The 17896-nt window shown below is 37.8% G+C and overlaps 1 protein-coding gene across 4 annotated transcripts in view; it reads left to right on the top strand.

Moving 5' to 3' along the window:
* Positions 1-13545, top strand: part of BMPR1A (bone morphogenetic protein receptor type 1A) — a 139390-nt gene extending 125845 nt beyond the window's left edge. For 3 of the 4 annotated variants that reach the window (XM_032423975.1, XM_032423973.1, XM_032423974.1), the window contains exons 8-13: positions 450-594; positions 4343-4535; positions 6033-6330; positions 7990-8165; positions 9405-9569; positions 10626-13545. In XM_032423975.1, coding sequence (XP_032279866.1) covers positions 450-594; positions 4343-4535; positions 6033-6330; positions 7990-8165; positions 9405-9569; positions 10626-10726 — 1078 coding nt within the window. In that variant the 3' untranslated portion in view covers positions 10727-13545. Of the gene's footprint in view, positions 1-449; positions 595-4342; positions 4536-6032; positions 6331-7989; positions 8166-9404; positions 9570-9622 lie in introns of all 4 variants that reach the window. The other variant, XM_032423977.1, reaches the window with a different exon arrangement.
* Positions 13546-17896: the final 4351 nt, after the last annotated feature.

The raw sequence follows: 17896 nt of genomic DNA on the forward strand, positions 1-17896 counted from the left end.
ATTGTTCATTTTGATACAACAAAATTCAAAATACTGACAAATTCAAACGGGAATGCTTATGTAAAGTAGAAGGTGGGTACTCCAACATGCCCCGAAATAACTACTATTTACAACTTGTTATATATCTCTTCTGATCTTTTTAGACATATGTAGATATATATAATTTTTAAAAATTGTATAGCTAGGAACACACTTCTGCGTGCTGTTTTTTTTCACTAGCCAATGCACTGTGGACATCTTTCCATTTTAACATGTACATAGAACTCTACCTGATAAACTCCATTCCTAGACATTAACAGAGGAGATATTATCCCGTAAGACTAATTTGGATGTGATTCTATCTGAAGGAAGGATGATGGTGTCGACAGCCTCAAGATTTTTCTTACCCTAGAACTTTGTATTTGTAGTTTGGGAATTTTAATGTAGGTTATTTTCTGCTTTTTTAAAAGACATTATTGCAAGAGCATCTCAAGCAGACGTCGTTATAATCGTGATTTGGAACAAGATGAAGCATTTATTCCAGTCGGAGAATCATTAAAAGACCTCATTGACCAGTCACAGAGCTCTGGTAGTGGATCCGGACTACCTTTATTGGTAAGATCAAACGTGATATAGACATGAGTGGTTTATTGGTACAGATTGTGTCCTTATATGATGGTAGGCAGCGTAATTGTTACAGATTAGGGAACATTACTAGACACATTTTTTTCTTCCTTCTTATTTAGAAAGATGGCTGCAGTCATGCAAGAAGAAATCAGTTAAAAGTAAGAACTGTGAGACAAGAAGAATAGAATAGGCAGTAAGATAGAGCCACAAGCAAAGTTAGGAAAGAAAATGTGATCATGAAGTTCTATATAAGGGCTAGAGTTAGCTCACAAGTTTTGCTTTTAACAGCCAACTTGAAGAGGAGTCAGATATAAATTCCTTGCACCTAAGATTAAATTCATTAGTTGAGAGAAGTATAACTATTTCAAATTAATAAATACTAGATATCCAGACATATTTTTAATTGTTTAATTGCATTTGTTTAAAGTACATTGATCTCTAATTTTTTAATTTATTGAATTAAATAATTCTGTAATTGAATTGGAAAGGTTAAAGTAAAACTGTCTTCATGTGCAGACAACATGATTATCTACAAAGAAAAATTTTAAGGATGATACCATAAAGCTATAACAGCCAGCCAGTGAGTTTATCAGGGTTGTAAAATATAAGGTCACTGTACAGAAATCATTGAATGTAGGTACACTGGCAATGAGCAGTTAGGAATTAAAATGTTAAAAGCAGTACCATTTAAAATAGCTTCAAAAAACATCAAATATTTTAGAATAAGCTTAACAAAATTTATATAAGACCTGTGCACTGAAAATTAGAAAACACTGCCACGAGAAATTAACAGAGCCCTAAATAAGGGGAGATGTATATCCTGTTTTTGACTCAATAGACTCAGTATTAAAATTTCAGTTATCCTAAGTTGACTTATAGTTCCATTCAATCCAAAATCAGAGCAAACGTTTATAGAAATTGATAAACTGATCTAACATTTATATGGAAATGCAAAGGACCTAGAAGAGCCAAAACACTTTTGAAAAAGAGCAAAGGATTCACTGCCTGCTTTCTGGACCTACCGTAAAGCTACAGTAATCAGCTTAGTGTGGTCCCTAAGGATAGGGATAAATATGTGTGTCAGTGGAAAAGCATAGAGGGCATAGAAATGGACACAAATGTCACTTGATTTGGGTGCCAGAGTAATTCGGTGGGGAGAAGACGGTCTGTTCCACAAATGGTGCAGGGAAGACTGAGCATCCGTTTCCCAAAATGTGTATCTTGACCGTTATCTCCAAATATGAAATTACCTTGAAATGGACCATAGACCTAAATGTAAAATGTAAAATTTAAAGTCTAAAAAACCTTTAAAAGAAAATGTTTTAGAAAGTCATTGTGACCTTGGGTTAAGCAAGGTTTCTTAGGACACAAAAAGCATGAATCATTTTTTAAAATGATAAATTAGGCTTTTTTAAAATTTGAAACTTTTTTTTTTTTAAACATTTTATTTATTCATTTGACAGACACAGCGAGAGAGGGAACACAAGCAGGGGGAGTGGGAGAGGGAGAAGCAGGCTTCCCGCAGAGCAGGGAGCCTGATACGGGGCTCGATCCCAGGACCCTGGGATCATGACCTGAGCCGAAGGCAGAGGCTTAACGACTGAGCCACCCAGGCACCCCCAAATTTGAAACTTTTCCTATTCAGAAGACACTTAGCTTAAGCAAAGGAAAAAATAAGTCACAAACTGGCAACACAGATCTGAAAGAATTTGTGTTGCGGAATATATAAAGAATGTCTACAATTCAGTAATAAGACAACCCCATTTTTTAAAATGGACAAAAGATTTGAACAGCTACTTCCCAAAAGAAGAGAAAGGAATTGCAGCAGATAAGCACAAGAAAAGGCAGGGAACTGCAAGTTAAACATTAAAGTGAGATACGGCACATCCACTAGCATGACTAAGACCGAGAATATTAAGTGCGGAAAAGAGTATAGATCAGCTAGAAATCTCATACATTGCTGATTGAAATGAAAACATTTCAGGCACTTTGGGAAGTGGATTGACAGTTGACTGAAAAGGTTAAGCATGTACTTTCTATACGGTGAAGCAGTTCTTCCACTAAGTATTTACCAAAGAGATCTGCAGACATGCCCACACAAAGACCCAAATGTGAACGTTCACAGCAGCTTTATTCGTAAGACATAAATTGTCAACAACCCAAAAGTCCATCATTTGGTAAATGGATAAACAAATCGTGGTACATTCATACAGTGGAACATTCCTCATCAATAAAAAAGGAACTACTGATACAGGCAACAACAGTATAGATGAATTTTGAAGTGTTTTATGCTAAGCGCAAGAAGCTAGACACAAAAGACTACATATTGTATGTTTTCACTTATGTGATATTCTAGAAAAGATAAAACTGTATGAAAAGAAAACAGATCAGTGATGCCAGGGCCTGGGGGTGGGTGGGGAGGGGATTGACTTTAAAGAGGCAAGAGGGAACTTTCTTGGGTGATGGAAATGTTCTCTATCTTAATTGTGGTGGTGGTTATATGACTGTATACACTCGTCAGACAGTTCTCAAAAAGAGTGGATTTTGTTGTATGTAACTTATACCTCAGTAATCCTGACTTCTTTAAAAATTACAAAAGGATTCTGAAATAACTGATACATAAAGTAAGTCAGTTTAGGTATGCACAAAATCTAATTCATTTTAACTGCATTTCCAACCTGGACCTTAGGGTTCTTTTTAATTTAGAATGGCCACTAGTGCTTCTGAAAATGAAAGGTAGCAATTAATGTGCATCTTTGAGTCAACAAAAATTAATGAAAGCACTTACCTATATTTCAAGTGTTCCCCTAAACAAACCCCTATATTCTGTGAGTAGGAAGGAATAGAATTCAAACAAATCCATATATAAATAATAATAAAATTGTAATTGTGATAAGTGCAGCAGCTGAGAGGTATACGTGTGCTATGAAGCTGTTTCACAGAGAAACGACCCTCTTAAGTAAAGGGAACTGCACATGCAAAAAGACTCTGAGACAGGAATATGCAGGAATGAATTCTAAAAGCTGAAGTAAGGGGAATAAGAGGTGGGTCATGAGAGCAAATGATGAGGCTGGAGAGTCAGGCAGGGGCCAGATTATGTAATGTAGAATCTTAATGACTTGAGTGGAAGATTTGTAACTAACATTTAGATTTTGCTGCATAATAAAGCATCCCTAAACTTAGTGGCTTGAAGCAACAAACATTTATTATCTCTCATGATTCTGTGGGTCTGCTGGGCAGTACCTTTTCTGGACCTGCTCAGCTAGAGAGCTAGATGATATAGTTCACGGACATGGCCAGGGGCTCCCAGAGTTTTTTCACCCCTCATAGAGTTCTCCAGAACAGCAAGGAAGGGCAAGCCCCGGAGCACAAACACTTTTCAAGTCTCTACTTGCATCACATCTGCTGTTGTTCCATTGCCAAAAGCAAATCCTGTGGCCACGCCCAGAGTCTGCACAGGAGACTACCCAAGGGTGTGGACTGGGACTGGGAGCAGAATTATGTTGGCCATTTCTGCAAACAATCTATCACGTCAACTAACCCGTTAGTGTGCGATTTCACAATGTATATTGTACGTTGTTTCATCTTTTTTTAAATCCTTTATAAATTCCACCATTGGGGTGGGTTGGTTGTACATCCCATCCTTTTCGATGGGACAGGCTATTGGGCCACTTTCTCAGTCTTAGCCGGTTCTTTTCATCAAGAACTCCACAAACATTCTGCTTTTATCGTGAAGGTTCAGCGAACTATTGCCAAACAGATTCAGATGGTTCGGCAAGTCGGTAAAGGCCGGTACGGAGAAGTGTGGATGGGTAAATGGCGTGGTGAAAAGGTGGCAGTCAAAGTGTTTTTTACCACTGAAGAAGCTAGCTGGTTTCGAGAAACGGAAATCTATCAAACTGTGCTGATGCGCCATGAAAACATACTTGGTGGGTACACGTTTGGTTTCGGCCGATTCCATATTCTGACAGGGTTAGTGGGGTGCAGTGGAAACCTGCCACACGGGCTTTGAAAACATACGTGAATTCCATTATGTGCGTCTGGCTAAAGGAAACCCACGAGAATACACAGTTTAATTACAAAACAATCCTGAATGCCCACCAACCACTTTATTTACTATCCAACTAGGAAAACAATAGGGAGTTTCAAATTCGAAGTAGTGCTAGTTTATTGGACTTACTCATATAGTAACACAGCCCAAGTTTTTTAAAGGTAATTTAAGCAATTTTCTAGTGTAACTTTAACTAAATGTGCCTTTTGCCTTTTATAAACCGAACCGCCCCACCTTCATTTACAAAATAGAAAAATAATTTATGTATGATCTGATTGGTAGGGTGCAGAAACTCCTCTAGCTTTCCTGACTTTTCAGCTACTATTTCCCTACCCTTTAATTTAGAGAGTGCATAGCACATTGCCACAAGTATTCCAGACACTTAACTGTTAGTTTCCTAAGGGCTGTCACAACAAATTACCACAAACTGGGTGGCTTAAAACAACAGAAATTTATTTTCCCGGAGTTGTGGAAGCCATAAGTTTAAAAGGAGGGTGTCGGCAGGGCCATGCTCTCTGAAGGCTCTGGGAGAGGCCCCTTCCTTACCTCCTCCCAGCTTCTGGTGACTGCCGGCAATTTTTGGCACTTCTTGGCTTGGAGATAGCACTCTTGCTCTCTGTTGTCACATGGCCTTCTCCCCTGTATGTCCACATTCCCCTCTTGTAAGGATACTGGTCATTGAATCAGGGCCCACTTGAATCTAGTATTGACCTTCTCTGAACTTGGTTATATCTACAAAGACCCTATTCCAAATAAGGTCACATATACCGGTACCAAGTGGACGTGAATTGGCATGGAGTGGGGGGTGCGCAGTATTCAACCCAGCACTCACTGACCTTCTTCTGAAGGGAAAGGGACAAGAAAAAGAAAGAAAGGAGGCCGGTATCATGGCCCTGCTTATCAGTGAGCCAGATAGATAGGCAGGTGTGCTGAGGCTTGATGGGCAAACGGGAGCTGGCTTAGGAGCAAACTTGTGGTTGAATATTTTAACTTTATTATTTTAATGTGTCCACTTTTCAATTTGAAATTGAGAGCTTTTCCACATTCCTTCTTCTTATAGTTCTTCATGCTTAGAGAATCATGGAGATGGATAGCATTTCCCCAGGTTATTTTCTGATATGTGATCTTTTTCTTAGTCATATGATTGTCATTTTCATGATTATCATTAAGATTATTTTAAATATATTGCAGAAATGTAGAGTTATCTGTGAAAATGGCAGGAAAGAATGGTACACATTCAAGAGATTTTGCTAGGCAAATTAAATTTTTATTATCTGTACAAGATGCCAGAGTTATTCTCAGTATCCTAAATGAGCATTCATCATTCTTCCTACCCATTTCTGATAACTAACCCTTTAAACCCATTAATGAACAGGTTTCATCGCGGCAGACATTAAAGGTACGGGTTCCTGGACTCAGCTCTATTTGATTACTGATTACCATGAAAACGGATCTCTCTATGATTTCCTGAAATGCGCTACCCTAGACACCAGAGCCCTGCTCAGGCTGGCTTATTCAGCTGCCTGTGGTCTGTGCCATCTCCACACAGAAATCTATGGCACCCAAGGAAAGCCTGCGATTGCTCATCGAGACCTAAAGAGCAAAAACATCCTCATTAAGAGAAATGGAAGTTGCTGTATTGCTGACCTGGGCCTTGCTGTTAAATTCAATAGGTAAGCGGTTCTTTGCCTGTGTTTTGAAATCATTGTAACCTCCAAAAGATATTTGCCTATTTGGATTCAAGATAGTGGAATTGCAAACATGTATTTGGGCTTATCTGGTTATATAAATAAATAGTTGGGATTTTTATGTCTTGGTGTTTTGTTTTTCTGGGTTTTTCTGTTTTGTTTTTACAAAAATTACAACCTACTCTACATAGTTCCTGATTTCCTGCTTTTATTGTCTTAGACATCATTCAATTGCAATTTATGTAGATTTGCTTCATTCTTTTTAACTGTTGATGCAGTTTTCCATTATGTGGATGTACTATAATTTATTTCATCTATGACCCAACTGATGGGCATTCAAGTTATCTCTACTTTATTGTTTAAAAAATGCTTTAATTGTGTCTTACCCATATATAATATCCTTGACTGCTTAAGTATTTGTTCGTGGTGGATTCCTAGAGAAGGGGCTAAACAGAGTATGTGCCTATTAAAGTATAGTATAATTGCAAGCTCTTCCTTTAGGAAGCGTTCGTCAGTTTACACTCCCATAAACAGAGAAGTATGCCATTTCTCCATCACCACTTGAAATTGTCGATATTTTTTAAACAGCATTATCAGAATTTTAGGAAACCACTGAAACTGTTTTAATATTGTTACAACTCTGGGATATAGCAGCCAATTTACATTTCAGAATTCATTTTCAGGTTATAAAATAAAAGTACTAGTCCATAATAAAGCAAATGTTAAAATTTAAATCTTCTTCCCTAGTTGTTACAGTGTTCTGATCCTTTTGTTCTTTATCATTGTGGTGTTTATTGGCTCACATACTCATCAGGTACTGTTTAAGAAAATCTAAAATACGTTATATTAATCTTGGCTTCAGAGTAGTTTCCAGAACCTGCCAGAATTGGGGGCCTAAATAGCAAAAGTATTTATGTCTTCCAACTCTAAAATTTAGTCCCAAAATTGAAAAACCAATAAACATCATTTATTACTGATTGTCAATATGATTATGTAAACATTACTCACAATAGAACTAAGTTGGTTGGACCCAAAAAGAAAATGTAATCCTGTGTCACAAACGCTGAGTTTATCACGCGAGAACAGTAAAAGCATTGATTCCTCTCAGCTTATTTTTACATTCGCTTGTTCTGGGACATAATTATCTACTGCTCTTTCTTATATTCAGTACTGTCCTTTTTCTTAGAGAGGCACTAAACTTGTTTGGTGACGAAACTTGAACTAATGTGAGGTGTTTATTGTCTTTATCCAGGATAATATGAATATTCATACTTAGCTTTTCACTGCAGACAGTAATGATTCTGATTGAGTGCCGCCCCGGACCCTGCTGGGGTTGTGTGTAATATGTAACATGTATTTAAAGGGTAAATATTACTTTTCTAAAATCTGGGAAATGCTAAATTTTAAAATCTTACCCAGTCACAAGGAATTCTGTTAAGGGAATGTTGATATAAGATTAGTAGGTTAGATCGATTTTTTTTTTTAATTTTATTTTTTTATATATTTATGTGTTGTGTGTGTGTGCGTGTGCGTGTGTGTGTGTGTACACATGGAGGGAAGAGTCTGACTTACAAAATGAGACACAAATACAAGATAAACTATTTTGTTCCTGGCCCTCAATCTGAACACTGTCTTCTGTTTCAGCGACACGAATGAAGTTGACGTACCCTTAAACACCAGGGTGGGTACCAAACGCTACATGGCTCCGGAAGTGCTGGATGAGAGTTTGAATAAAAGCCATTTCCAGCCCTACATAATGGCCGACATCTATAGCTTTGGCCTGATCATTTGGGAAATGGCTCGTCGTTGTATCACAGGAGGTAAGACTTTAGGTAGTGGGTTTCCGGTTATGTTTGTATCCTCATTATTCAAAAAAAGTAACAGCTTCATTTATATAATTTAGATGTCGTATATGTCAGGGATTCCCAAGGCCACTCCCAGGTTCTTTGATTTCACTACAAGGACACACAGGATTCAGCATATAGTTGTCCTCACAGCTAAGATTTATTACAGTGCAAGGATACAGATAAAATCAGCCAAGGGAAACAGTGCATGGAGCAAAGTTCAGGAAATCAGGCACAGGCTTCCAGAAGTCCTCTCCCAGTGGAGTCACACAGGATGTGCTTAAGTCCTCCGGCAGTGAGTTATGACAACATGTGAAATATTGTCATCTAGGAAAGTTCATTAGAGACCTAGTAGCCAAAGATATTTTTGGAGGCTGGTCACATGGGCACCCTCCACCTAGCATGTACCAGAATTCCAAACTCCTAGAAAGAGAGCAGGTGTTCAGCATAAACCATACTGTTTGTACAAATAGTCTAGGCACATAGTGAGTGACACTTATCATTTAGGGAAAGTTTTATATGAGTGTGTAGGGAATTGTTAACCCAGCAAGTTCCCAGATACCGGCCCAGCGCCAACCCTGCAAGCAGGCCTTTTCAAAGGATAGCAGTCTCCAGCCTGCTGTGTTAACTTTTTTCTGCATATCATGTTGTCTTTCTACTGCAGAACGAAATAAGACAAAACAAAAAACAAAAGCCACATTCGTTAATAAGAACAATTATGTATATAAGTAATCAAATTAAAAATCGAAGGGGCACCTGGGTGGCTCAGTCGGGTAAGTGACCGGCTCTTGGTTTCAGCTCAGGTCATGATCTCAAGGTTGGAAGATCAAGCCCCACATCTGGCTCCATGCTGAGCATGGAGCCTGCTTAAGATTCTCCCTCTCCCTCTGCCCCTCCTCGGCTTGCTTGCTCTCTCGCGCGCACACGCATGCGCACACGCAAAATAAATAAATAAAAATTGAAGGTAAATGAGCGCTTCACCTTTTCTTAAGGGATATAGGTATGTCCACAGGTATGATGGGGACCCTGATGGAGGTAGAGGAAATATTTAGGCATAGAAAAAGAGAAGAAAACACATTTACTATTAAAAGTGAATCATTCACTCTATAATTCTCTTCTTTATGTAGGTCCCATAGTTCAGTAAGAGGTGCTGAGTAGGTTGATATATTTTGTCCAGCCATTTTTGTGCCCACTGTGTTTTCTCACTCCCTACAGGGATAGTAGAAGAGTACCAGTTGCCATATTACAATATGGTGCCCAATGATCCATCATACGAAGATATGCGTGAGGTTGTGTGTGTGAAGCGTTTGCGGCCAATTGTGTCCAATCGATGGAACAGTGATGAAGTAAGTGGAGCTCCATCCCCTGAGGAAGTGATTGGTAAGTGTCGTCAAAGATCTTTATGTGCTCACTATATTCTCTTTACTTTTCAGTGTCTACGAGCAGTTCTGAAGCTCATGTCAGAATGCTGGGCCCACAATCCAGCCTCCAGACTTACAGCTCTGAGAATCAAGAAGACACTTGCCAAGATGGTTGAATCCCAGGATGTAAAGATTTGACAGTGAAACAGTCATGAGGAGCAATTCTAGACTGCAAGAACTGTTTTCACCCAAGGAGCGGGTGGAGTTAGAGTAGAATACGGATGCTGACTTGGTTCTCAGACTCTCTCCTCACTACACCTTCACAGGCTGCTAATACTAAACCTTTCAGTACTCTGTAGAATAACAAGCTGGGAACTTCTAAACACTTTGTTCTTTATATATGGACAGCTTTATTTTAAATGTGGTTTTTGATGCCTTTTTTTTTTTATTGGGTTTTTATGAACTGCATCAAGACTTCAATCCTGATTATTAATAAGTCTCCAGTCAAACTCTGGGTACTGAATTCCCTATTCATAAAATGGTGCTTTCTGTGAAAGCCTTAAGAAGATAAATGAATTCAGCAGAGATGGAGAAATACACACTTTTGCCTTCTACCTGAGGAAAATTAATCTATTTGTATTCCACCTTTGTAAACAGCCTATGGATTATGATCTGTTTGGGATACAGTAGTTTGATGGTTTGTCAGGCTTTGATATTGGTATGTGTGTGTACACACATACGCACACACCAGGATTCCTCTGTTGCCATTTGAATTAGAAGAAAATGATTTATGAATGCACAGGAAGATGCTGGTGGCTGTTGGTTTTGTGCTTTAAAAATGCATTATCTGACCAAGATTCTCCAGTCACATAAAAACCATTTATTTACCTTGCAAGTGATAGCTTCTCTGCCAACTTTATTTTTTAACATAAAAGTTGATATAAAGGCCAAAAGAAGTTTAAAGTGTCTGTAAATTTGGACTATTTTCCTTTCATCACCATCTTTTTCTTCTTTCCTCCCTCCCCTTCCTCTCCCCTCCCCCCCTTCCCCCTTCCTTCTCTTTCTTTCTTTTCAGTAATTCTTACTTTTGTCATGAAAAGCATCTTATCCAAAGTTGGAACTTCCAATGCCATGAACCTTCTAAAGAGAACACTTCTTATTGAAGTGAATTACTAATTACTGCATTTGATAGCAATGTAAGTGCCTATAATCATGTTCTATATTCTTTATTCTCAGTAACTTTTAAAAGGGAAGTTATTTATATTTTGTGTGTAATATGCTTTATTTGCAAAACACCTCCTTTACAACCATATTTTATATATGTACATACATTCATACTGTAGAAACCAGCTCTCATGTGTACCTCATATCCCATTCTTAAGGGAAGAAAATTAAAAGATCATCAGAAAAAAATGTTACAATGTAGAACTACTTGTAAATTGTCAGAATTAATGCATTCAAAGTAGTATATCAAATCTAGGACTTTGTTATTCAGGCATATACTTTCATTAAGATGCTGTCATCTCAATTTTTCTTTATCAAAGGATCCTCCAATTAGAAGTTTCTGTTTCAGAGCTGATATAAACTTATCAACAGCTGTTTGGGGCATTTAAATCATTTGAGATTTTTGATTTTATGATTTCTGTTCTATAACTTGTGAAGACAATGAAGAGTCAGGCAAAAAAGTTCAGTATCTACTCATTACCTGTATCTATACCATATAGCTGTTATTCAATAAAATGCTACATATTTTATGGATGCCTTGTTATCCCAAGGAATAATTCTGATTTACTTAAACTTACACTTCTCCAATGCCTTTTAAATACTGTCTTATCCTGAGTAAACAACTCATGGGTGCATAAAGTGAAATAGTTTTCTTTGAATGTAACATAAAATAAATGTGATTACATCACAACATAGTTAAAAGTCTTTAAAGGGGAGGAATCAGAGCATGTATCCATCCATTACCAAAAATCTGACTGGCATTTAAGGATGAAACTCTTACATATTTATATATCAAACTTAACAAATTTGAAATCTTTAATAGTTTTGACTAAGTTTAGTAATTTTCATCTAACATAATTAAAATTTGAAGTGTTCACGAAAATAAGTAAATGTGCATATTGATAGTACCCAATAACATGTTCTTTCAGAATGTCCTCCCCTATACTGAGAGAGATTGTAATCCATGTTGCCTTGTGACTTAAGAACACTTCTGAGCTCTGATTTTAATCTAAGGTTAATCTTGCTTTATCTTTTATTGGTTAAACTGTAAATCCTGAACATTATTTGTTGTCTTACTAACAAAGAACGTATGTAAAGAAAGGCAAACTTATTCTTAGAAATGTTGAAATAGTGGGTGAAAGCAGACAACTGCAGATAGTATATAAGTACAAGACCACTATATTGATTTTTTTAAATAGATCTATTAAGAGTAGTATCAAGGATTAACTTTAGCAACTTGTTCAATAAAAATATTTTCTAAGGTAGCGTGTTCTTTAAAAAGCAAATGATGCCATTTTGAAATCCCAAAGTCCAAAAAATATGCATGAAACTTATTTTCTTCTCCTTACTCTCGCTGTTAAATTTCTAAGTTCATCCAGTAAGTGAAATATTTAAGACTGAGGAAGTATTACATAGTACCTTATAGTTAATAATTTGTAAAACCCTAGAAGCCATTATTTGGCCCCACTTAAAATTTTAAAATTTAAAATTTTAAAAATTTTAAATTTTAAAATTTTAAAAATGTGTGGCTTCTGTCTGTCATCCTTTTAAATAAGTAAAACATAAAAACAAGCAAAAACCCAAAGCTACCTGAATACAACAGAAGTTAGCCCTCAAAGAAAATTCCTTTTACTGAATTCCCTTTATACTGGTAAATACCTCCAGAATTAAAGGCACACCAGGATCCGCCTCAGTGCATTCATTCTGAGCTTTCCCTGTGCTTTCTTTTGAACAAGTTTCTGAAGTACAAAATTTGAATCTAGTTTCTCTGGAAATGTTTTCACAAAAGATCTTTCAGTCAACATTTTATATTGCATTTCCGATGTCTGAAAGTGTCCCTAAACTTAGAAAGTGGCCTATAGTTTTTGAAAATTATGTTTTCCTAGAATGGGCCGGGTTTTTTTATTTATTCACTCTAAAATACTCAGTACCTTTTTCTTTCATATGCTTTTCTTCTGTTTAGAAAAAAATGTAACGCAACTTTTAAAGAATCCTGTATCTCTTAAACTGGCCCAAGATCAAATTTGATAATGAATAATTTATTCCAGGCAAGATTTTATAAATTAAATCACTTGTGTTTCTTTGCATACACATTGTTTGGAAATGTTGCAAGTATCTAAAATAATCTCAATGAAATACTAATTGATTTTTTAAAAAAGATTGTTATAGCTCTTGTACTGTTTAAAGGGTAGTATTTATTATTTGCTTCGGTCAGGTGTTAAAATAGGGTAGCAGTTCATTCTCTTGCCTTAGTGCTATTATGAGAGTCACAGTGAAAACTGCAGAGAACTGACATGTTCATAAAAACTGAATTAAATCTCGGGCAGCAGCATACAAAGCCACATGTAATGATCATCCCATAAGGAAAGTATGTGAATACTGCTTTTGCAAAGGATTAAATATATTATTGTAATTTTAGCTCGTGCTCTGTACTATGCTTTCAGTGGAATTATTTAAGCCCTTTTAGTGACCATTGTCCTTGCCCATTTAAAAACTAAAATGTAGTATATGTTGTATAAAATGAAAATATCATTATAGCTTAATTAGGGAAGTTGTACATAGACATTGAAAGAAGGGTTAAAAACAATTTTATTATGCAATTGTAAAACACCAAAAATATAGATTCATCTTTGATATGTAACACACTAAATGTATTTTGTACAGCATCTGATTTAAAAGGTGCCTTATTAAGTTTACCATTAATTGCTTTGTTCTATATATAGATTACATCCAATGTATCATTTTTAAGTAAATAACCTTATTTTAGTATACTTTAGTGATGTGTTTTGTGATACTCGGACTGTATTGTGTATCAGAAGTCACATGTCTGGTGAGATTTTATGACAGATAAGTTAGTATACATACATGCGTCCCTGAGACGTGCATCTCAGCTGCCGGAAATCGAGTGTGGAACACAAGGCAGGTAAGTGACCACACGCTTTCCTTTGTGTACATAGAGCAGTTGAAAACTTATTACAGTGAAGGGTTGTTGCCCTTTAAAAAAAAATTCTTTTTTTAAAGATTTTATTTATTTGACAGAGACACAGCAAGAGAGGGAACACAAGCAGGGGGAGTGGGAGAGGGAGAAGCAGGCTTCCCGCGGAGCAGGGAGCCAGACGCGGGGCTCGATCCCAGGACCCTGGGATCATGACCTGAGCCGAAGGCAGATGCTTAATGGCTGAGCCCCATCCAGGCGCCCCTAAAAAAAAAAAAATTCTGAATCTAAAAATATGTACTCATTGCAGAAATTTTAGAAAACACAGGAAAGAATAAAGAAGCAAATAAAATCACAAGTCTATTGCCACATGTACCCCTATTTACATTTGAATGTTGCTTTTCAGTCTTTTTTTTTCTGCTGCATATTTTTTTTTTTTACAAAATTTGAGATCATAGTATGTCATTAATATCCATTGAGAATGTAACTTTAAAAAATTAACCACATAATATCCTACCAAGTAGATGGAATAATTTATTTTTGTAATTCCCTATTGAATATTTGGGTTATTTCCATTGTTTTAAAAAATATAATGAACGTATTGAACATCTTTGTACATAGATCTTTTAAATCATAAATTTATTGTCTTAGATTACATTCCTGAAAGTGGGACTAGTGGATAGGAACTTTTAAAAGATTATTTAAGATGAAAAACAGTCTAAGGTTCTTGCTAAGTGTGGCCCGTATTACTGCCCAGAGGGTTTCTCGTGCACACTCCTGCTCGTGTCAAGAGAGTGTTCATCTCACGACTTGGACAGGTCATTGCTTCCAATTTCCTTCTCTCTCTGCTAGCATAGCGCCTGGTTTCTGTTACTTACAGTCATGGAATCCATTCATCCGGCTCTACTGTGCTCCTGCTGCAGCACATGCTTTGTGAAAAGCTGAAGCTTCAGGGCGGAAGGTAGACTGCCCTCTGCTCTGCAACAGTATCCTCTCCCCTCCTGCACTTCGTCTCACCACCTGTCAGAGCTGTTTCCGGATGTGTGTCGATTCATTCAGTCAGCAAACCTTGGTATGCCTTAGGCAGCTGGACATACTAAATCGTCATAAAAGATTTGGGACTAGTTGATGTCTCCCCCCAAAAATGCATGTTTAGGAATAGCTTGTTAGAGATTCTTCACAGGAACCCCCGTTTAGTGTCCCATAAGATGGTCTCTTGAAACAAGAGCATGCACTCTCACGCAGCTTGGTAAAGAATCGGGGATTTCCTGGGCCTGTCAAATACTTGCTAGCTTTCCTTCTGTCTGTAAAAGGTTGACCCCAAACCTGGATCAACATATTCATTTTTCCTTCCCAGCATAATCTGTTACTCTCACTGATTGGTTGGAATAGTGACAATTTCCAAGGTTTCTTTAATAGTAGTAGTAGTACTAGTACAGAAGACATTAGGAAATGAGGACACTGTTCTTCCAGAATAATCTGATTCTTGTAGGTAATTTCAGGCAGATGCTAATTTAGTCATTAAGTCTTCATTCACTTGGAGAACTGTCTCCCTGCTGCTAGTGCACGGACCTTTTCTGGCACTAAAGTTAGATGCATGTTCCTAGAAAGCCTTGCTTCAGCCCTCGGCAGTACCCGACCAAGTGGACACGGCGCCCTGAAGGTGGCCAGTCGGTCGTGTTCGGAGAGGCCACTTAATGGCAGCAGCCCCCTACGGGTCATGGGGAGTTAAATACTGCGAGCTCAGGGCAAGAGCAGAAACAGGCAAGTCACCCGAACGAAAGCTGGAAATCAGAAGGAGGAGACTTAGTTCAGGCGCAAAGGCGCACACGCAAAATATGTCCGCTAGAAGCAGAGGCTAGGGCTGAAAGGTTCATCTGTGATTGCCCTTGGAGGTGGAGATTGTGATTCTCGTTTTTGGGTGGAATACATGTGGCCGACCTGTTACTCCTCTGAACTGTATCTTCTTGGCCTTTGTCTCATCACTTTTACTCTGAAGTGTCCCATGTATGCTCAGAACGAAGTTCAAGGTGATTCTAGATGCTGCTTCCTCCCTCCACCCCACTTCCCATATCGCAAATTTTATACAGGGAACCGGAAATGTTACCATTATTCAAAAGTCAAAAGTCGGTATAAAATGCTCATGTTGGAAATATTTTCAGGCTAGAGGAAGAAAGTACTAGGGCCTTTGTTGTTGAGAGGGAGGCCATCTGTAAAGCAAAGTTAAAATCTGGGTGATGACAGGGTGATGAAGTGCACCTGCCGTTCTGTTCTCTGTCGCTCTGCTGCAGGACTCAAATCCAAGAAGACGTTGAAAGACATTAAAAAGGAAGAACTGAAAGGCTGTGGCACAAATAATACTGCAATGGAAGGCATTTCAATCAAACACCTAAAAATAAAACTTACTATTTGATTCTGTCTTCATTCTTGGCTCGACTGGCTGGAGATCAAATCTAACGGAAGATATTTCCAGCATCCCTGTTGCCAGTAAGAAGTCTGATGTGTGTCTAATTCAGTCCTTCGTCATTTAACTTATTTTTTCATTCAAGAAACAATTTTCAGAGTGCCTGGGTGGCACAGTCGGTTGAGCATCTGACTCTTGGCTTCAGCTCAGGTTGTGAGATCGAGTCCCATGTCGGCAGTCTGCTTCAGACTCGCTCCCTCTGCCCCTCCGCCCTCCCCACTTGTGCACACTCCTGCAAGGGCTCTCTCTCTCTCTCTCAAATCTTAAAAAACAAAACGGAATTTTCTTTTTCTTTTTGATGTTTTGAAGTTTAAGCTTGCCATGTCTAGATGTATTCTTTGTGTTAGTACTGACTGGGTACTTTTAACCTTTCCTTGGACCTGGGAGCTTCCACTATTTATTTCCTCCCTTCCCTTCTTTTACTTTACTCTTTCTAGAACTCCTATTAGACGAATATTAGGTCCCCTGGGTGTTTCTTCCATATTTCTTAACATGTCTGTTATATGATCCATCTTACCTTCTGCTTTCCAGCCCATTTACTACGTTTATTTCAACCAAATTTTTTTTTATTTGGAAATAATTTCAAAATTCCAGAAAAGTTGTGAAAAGTACAAAGAATGCCATTTACACTTCACCCAGATTCATCAACTATTACATTTTGCCACAACTGCCTTGTTAGTCTGTGTGTGTGTATAAGAATTATAAATGTGTGGTGTTGGAATGTTTGAGCACACACACACATAACCTCTTCTGAACTACTTGGATTACAGAGCTCGTGCCTCTTTAAGTATTTCAAGGATATTCCATTACAAAACCAGTTACATATGATTTTCAAAATCAGGAAAGTTGACATTGATACCATAACACTTATCAGCAACACCATACTCTGCAGACCTTTCCCAGTTCTAATAAAGTCCTTGAGAGCACATTTCCCGGGTCCAGAGTCTGTCCAGGATCTTGCATTGCATTTAGTTGTCATGTCTCATTCTTTAATCTGAAACAGTTCTCCAGTTTCTGTTTTTTTGTGATACATTTTCTAGAGTAAAAGGCCAGAGTTTCTGTGGACATATTTGTGTCCTTCTCAGGGCATCCCATTGGGAGGCCATGGCGTGTGTCCCATTATTAATGATGTCACTGTCAACCCCTTGTTCAAGGTGAAACCTAGTTTCTTTACTGTAAAGTGGTGGTTTTCCCTTTGTAATTACTATGTTATGGAGATCATTTGAGACTGTGTTCTAATTCTAATGTGTCTAATTCTAATTCTAATGTAATTCTAATGTGAATCAGTGCTTACAAAGTAGTGATTTTCTACTTGCATTATTACATCTACTTCATTAATTGGCATTCTGTAAGGGAGAGGTCTGTCTTCTCCTGTTTATTTTTTTATTATCAGTAGGAACTCATGGATTCTTATTCTATGCAACGAGTTAGAGTCTATTAGGTCATTATTTGTTTTGATGCTCAAATTGATCCAGACTTGGCTACTAGAAGCTCATCAAGTTGGCTCTTGAATCCTTTTTCCACGTGCTCATCTTTTCTTGAGCACTTCTTACTTTTTGGCACTTAAAAGATGTTCCAAGGGCATCTGGTAGTTTCCCTGCCCCAGCCATGGAGTAAGCCATTTCTCCAAGGCTCTCTGATCCCCTCAGGAAGGATGGTATTTAGAGACCAGGACCTGAGTGGCAAATAAGATTTCCAGTTTCCTGTATTGTTTCTAGAGATG

Source organism: Phoca vitulina, unplaced genomic scaffold (assembly GCF_004348235.1).
Source record: "Phoca vitulina isolate PV1807 unplaced genomic scaffold, GSC_HSeal_1.0 scaffold29, whole genome shotgun sequence".
In the NCBI taxonomy this organism is placed as follows: Eukaryota; Metazoa; Chordata; class Mammalia; order Carnivora; family Phocidae; genus Phoca; species Phoca vitulina.